General features: G+C 54.3%; 2 protein-coding genes across 2 annotated transcripts in view; one reads left to right on the forward strand and one right to left on the reverse strand.

Moving 5' to 3' along the window:
* PTSG_12029 (uncharacterized protein) overlaps positions 1-520 on the forward strand; it is a gene marked incomplete at both ends in the record, with an annotated part of 1,590 nt that extends 1,070 nt beyond the window's left edge. Inside the window, one exon of the mRNA XM_004995999.1 lies at positions 1-520. This exon is cut by the window's left edge and continues 343 nt beyond it. Within this exon, the coding sequence (XP_004996056.1) occupies positions 1-520 (520 nt within the window).
* A 172-nt stretch (positions 521-692) lies between these two features.
* Positions 693-3,743, reverse strand: PTSG_03472 (uncharacterized protein). The gene is made up of 10 exons (XM_004996000.1): positions 3,498-3,743; positions 3,234-3,312; positions 2,858-2,947; positions 2,641-2,729; positions 2,445-2,499; positions 2,187-2,298; positions 1,814-1,967; positions 1,473-1,534; positions 1,171-1,286; positions 693-1,025 (listed from the first exon to the last, which is right to left on the reverse strand). The coding sequence occupies exons 1-10, from the start codon at positions 3,686-3,688 to the stop codon at positions 891-893; spliced, it is 1,083 nt and encodes a 360-aa protein (XP_004996057.1). The 5' UTR covers positions 3,689-3,743; the 3' UTR covers positions 693-890.
* Between the last annotated feature and the right edge of the window lie 1,433 nt (positions 3,744-5,176).

Here is a 5,176-nt window from a genome sequence, read left to right on the forward strand (position 1 = left end):
TGGTGCGCGGCTCGTTGAGCACTGGCTCGTCATCCACGACCAGGCCGTGCGGGACCTGCCCGCCATCCAACGCGCCGCCGTCGTCCAGTTTGAGGCGTTCCTCGGCAGCTCCGATGCGGAGGCAAGAGGACATGTGGCGGCGCTGGAGCGCACGCTGGGGCTGCAACACGGCATTAAGGTGCAGTTTGACGTGCGCTATTCAACCAACACCAACACCAACACCAACGGCGGTGGCGGTAGTGGCAGGTGGCGGCAGAGTTTGTCGCGGTTTGGGCGGCGGTTGACGGAGTACCACGGCAACAAGCACCACGTGCGGGTGATGGTGGGGACGGCTATGGCGTGGGTGCGGGACTGGCAGCGGCTGATGGACATGAAATCGCCCGCGTGCCAACGGTTACTTGAGACGTACGAGGAGCGGGTCAACGCATATGGGTACAGCTTGGCTGATCCAACCAGGGTCGCAACACCGCACGCCATGCGCAAGTATCTTCTGTCCCTGGAAGCGGCCCATCTTACATGAACGCGTTGTGTGTGTGTGTGTGTGTGTGTGTGTGTGTGTGTGTGTGTGTGTGTGTGTGTGTGTGTGTGTGTGTGTGTGTGTTTTCTTGTGCCTGTGTACATACGCTTGCTCTTGTGCAATGTCATGTGTGTGCGTGTGCTCGGTTGTGGGTACGGAAGCACCTGCCGCTGACGACCAATATGAGGCTTTATTGAGTCTCTTATCCGACCACTTGGCATCTGCTAATGTAAATTAAACGAGCCCCCAGTGAAACAGCACCAAGCGCTGTCGAACTAAACACACACACACCCCCGCACGCACACACACACACGCACACACGCACGCACACAATCTCTCTCTCTCTCTCTGTCTAGCCCGCAACCTCTCCGTGCTAGCTCACCAAACTGTAAATCAGAAAAGAAAAGAGTGCTCCCGCATAGCCTGCCGCCTGCATGCACGACACGTGTTCACCCAAGAGCATCGAGCACAGCAGAACAAATGCGCCTCCCCGAATGGCCACCAGAATCTGCACAAACACACACCCGCACGCATATGTGTGTGTGTGTGTGTGAGCAGAGGCGATTATGACATGCCGTTTGGTGTTGTGGTGCGCAGCAGTGATCACGACAGGAGGCCACGACAAGAGACCAGCACCACATACAAGTGCGTACCTTGAGGTTAAGCGTGCTTGTTGTTTTGATGACGAGAAACGCGGCATAGTTGACGGCGGTACCTAGCACGACGGCGACAACAAAGGGGGTGGGGTTGTTCAGGACCAACTGCCCGACTGGTGTGTAGTCATGACACCAGGGAGTGGAGTAGGTTAGGAAGGCGACAAATGCACTTGATGGGGCAACGTGCAACAGTGACGTACAACATACATGTGTGTGTGTGTTTTTTTTGTGTGTGTGAACAGAAACACGACCATGAATACGTGTATGTGTGCACCAGCGCTCTCCCCATGGCTACAGACCTTCGTGTGTAAGCATGGGCCTTGCTTCAACAGCTAGGATGGTGACGAGAGACCACAGTGATCTGTTGCGTCGATTCATGCGAGGACCGTGTTCGTGCAGACAAACAGAGCAGAACGCACACGCATGTGGTGAGAACGGGGAGAGGGGGGGGGGTTGGCCACGGGGACGAACGTTGAGGTCGAGTACGGAGGGCGTTCATATTCCACCCATCAAGACACCATGACAGCGTTCTGGGTTGGTGCGCACATGTTTACACATGCGTTAACACTCACATGCACGCGCACACACGCACACACACAAGCACACACGCACACACACACACACACATTCGGAAGCTTACGTTGCAGGGCCGATGTAGTAGAGGCTCTCGATGACGTTGAATCGGGCGACGCCGCTGAAGAGCTGCTGCGTGACCATCATCTTGATGGATTCCGTCAGCACAGACAGCATCATGATGGCGAACCCAACAGCAGAGAAGTCCGCCTCCCCAAACACTGATGGCACATGTACAGGTCATGAGCGGCGAGGGAACAGACACGTGCATTCACACAGAGCTACATGGTACGTGCGAGAGAGAGAGAGAGCGTGTGTGTGTTTGTGTGCGTGTGCTTTGTGTGTTTGTGTTTGTGTTTGTGTGTGTGTGTGTGTGTGTGTGTGTGTGTGTGTGTGTGTGTGTGTGTGTGTGTGTGTGTGTGACTGGTGGATTGACAGACCGGCAACGGTGGAGAATCCGGTGATGCCAAGAACAGCGGCGATGCGTGGCGGTGTGGGTGAGACGAGCCCAGCGAGCCACAGGAACAGCAGCGTCAGTGCAGGCGCAAACGACTGTGGCAAAAGGAGGAGATGTAAGCGGAATTGAGGATGAGCAAGATTGATCGCAATCCTTGTGCCTCTCAATATGTGAACATCCACAGCACATACGCATACACACACCGCATGCACATATACACACACAACGCGCGCGCACATGCCTTGAGGACTTGTATGAATGACATGGAAAGATAGAGCAGTGCTGCATTCCCAAAGCTGAAGAAGACGACATAAAGAGCGTGGCAGATGATGAGTACGGGTCCATGTTCTGCATGATTCGAGTCGGCACGCCTGCATCATACCCACACGAACAAATACAGGCTCAGGCACAAGTACAGGCACGCGCACGCGACGTACCATATTGAGAGGGCACCAAAGAGGCCAACGGGCATGACGCGCCACAGGTAAAACTCGGATGTGACCGTTTGCGCGTGAGGCAGCTCCATCTGACGAGCAACAGTGGTGATGGTGGTTGTGTGTGATGCTCTATGAGTGAACTGCGATTCAATCCACAGAGTCACATGTCTCATACTGCAGCGATGCGAAACATGTGCAGCGTCCGAACATCAAGTACCTTGCGCACGTGTACAATCATGTGCGTCAGCAACGTTGCTGCAAGCGTCCCGGCAGTGCCAACCGTAACAGGAAACCGAAAGTTGAGGTCCTACAAGACGCGCCATCCGTCAGCGTGAGAGTGAAAGGTGAGATCGGATCAAACCCCTCTTTCAACAAGGCGCGCGCGCGTGACTGTGTGTGTGTGTGTGTGTGTGTGTGTGTGTGTGTGTGTGTGTGTGTGTGTGTGTGTGTGTGTGTGTGTGTGTGTGTGTGTGTGTGTGTGTGTCATAGGACAGATGGTACCGCGCGGGGGCACGTGTTGCTTCCATGATTGTTAAAACGAAATAAACACAGCGGTACACAGCAGTACCAAGAGGTAACACATCACAGCTTACCCGAACAAGGTACTTGTTGATGACGGTGACTGCCGGTCCCAGGATCATGAACAGCGTACAGGCAAAGACGGCTGGCCAACTGCGTGCATACGCATGTGACCGGGGTGGCGGTGGTGGTTTGAATGTGTGAGAAGAAGCATGTATGCACACGCACACACACTCACACACACACACACACACACACACACACACACACACACACACACACACACACACACAGATGCAGAAGTGTCAAGCACCCTGCATGCGCAGATTGGGTCGTACATGGTCTGCTTCTCTTGTTTGGTCGTGGGGATGTTGTTTTGCACGTCCGCGTCATGGGAGGAACTTGGGTTGTTGTTCTTGAGATCGGTGTCGTGAAGCAACAGGATCTCTTCCTCTTTGCGCTTCATCCCACGCCCTTGCTCTGACTGCGACCTTCTGCGATCATCATCGCCATCGTCACCGTCGTGCATGTTGGTAGCTCAACACGTTCCCACCCACCAACAACCAACAACCGTCCTGTCTTGCGGAAAATTGACGCAAATCTTCGTCGATCTTCTACAATGGTGGTGCGTGTGTGTGTGTGTGTGCGTGCGTGTGTGTGTGTGTATGCGTGCATGTGTGTGTGTGTGTGTGTGTGTGTGTGTGTGTGTGTGCGTGCGTGTGTGTGTGTGTGTGTCTGTTTGGTGTGTGTGTGTGTCTGTTTGGTGTGTGTGTGTGTGTGTGTGTGTGTGTGGGTGATTGGATGGGGCTGGCGTGTGGTTGACGATGCTTCGCTGTCAAGCTCATCCCCTCCATTCTCTACCATCTTGCGTCTGTGCACACACAATTCACAGCGTTGAGGAGGCGCATGAAGCGATGGAACCAACGAGGATGACGATGACGAGTGATGGAGGTGAGAGGCCGACTGAGATGTGTGTGTGTGCGTGCATGTTGGTTGACATGTTGTGTTTCCTTCTTCGCCTCCCTCTTTCCTTGTCTGTTATGTCCACTCATGTGCCTTTTTCTTCTTCCCCCTTTTTCGATTGATTTTGACGCAGGGCCATGCATCCCGCTTCCATCCATTCAACCGACCAACCAAACAGCCGAGCGAGCGAGCAAAGGACACGGCATGGCATGGGGCCGTTTGTTTTCACCGTTTCCACCACCAGCAACAACAGCAACAACAGCAGCAAGAGCCGATGTGTGGCTGCATTTTGGATGAACTGGCCCTCTGTCTCTCGTCCATCTCCTCCTCATCCTGTCGTCGTCATTGGTCATCAACAGCAGCGGCTGCTGCCGTGGATGTGGAGGTGAGATGAATGGCGGTGGTTGTGGTGATGACGTGGGTGGTGTGTGATGTGTTGGGTGTGAACATCAGCATGTATATGTGTGTGATTGTGCGGTGCTGGTTGGATGTCCTTGGGTCTGTTGGTGGTGGCAATGGATGTTGTTGTCGTTGATATCCTGATTCTGTGACAACTCACCTCTTTCTCCACACGCATATACATACAGGGTGTGATGTGCGTCGGTGTGCTGTTGCCTCGCGTGACGACGATGGTGGTGGTGGTGAGTGATTTGTGGTGGATGTGGACGGCGCACGCACACGCATGTGTAGATGTGCTGCTTGTGGTGGTGGTCGTGGTGGTGTGTGTCTGTGTTTGGAATGTGCGTGCACAGGTGGTGATGTGGGTGTTGTGGGTGACAAAGGAGGTGGATGTGGTTTGTTTCTGCCATGCTGGCTCACTGCGTCGCGTCATTCTTGCTTACTTGATTGTTTGTGCTTGCGCACGTGTACATGTGTGTGATTTGCACAGGGCGGTGGCCGATCTCTTCCCAAGCCCTCATGACACGAGCAGGGCGACGCACGCACACACAAGTGTGCCAGAGAAGAAGGCGCAAGGTGAGACGCTGCCGCTGTGTGTGTGTGTGTGTGTGTGTGTGTGTGTGTGTGTGTGTGTGTGTGTGCGGTGAAGGGTGGA

Source organism: Salpingoeca rosetta (genome assembly GCF_000188695.1).
Source record: "Salpingoeca rosetta unplaced genomic scaffold supercont1.7, whole genome shotgun sequence".
In the NCBI taxonomy this organism is placed as follows: Eukaryota; class Choanoflagellata; order Craspedida; family Salpingoecidae; genus Salpingoeca; species Salpingoeca rosetta.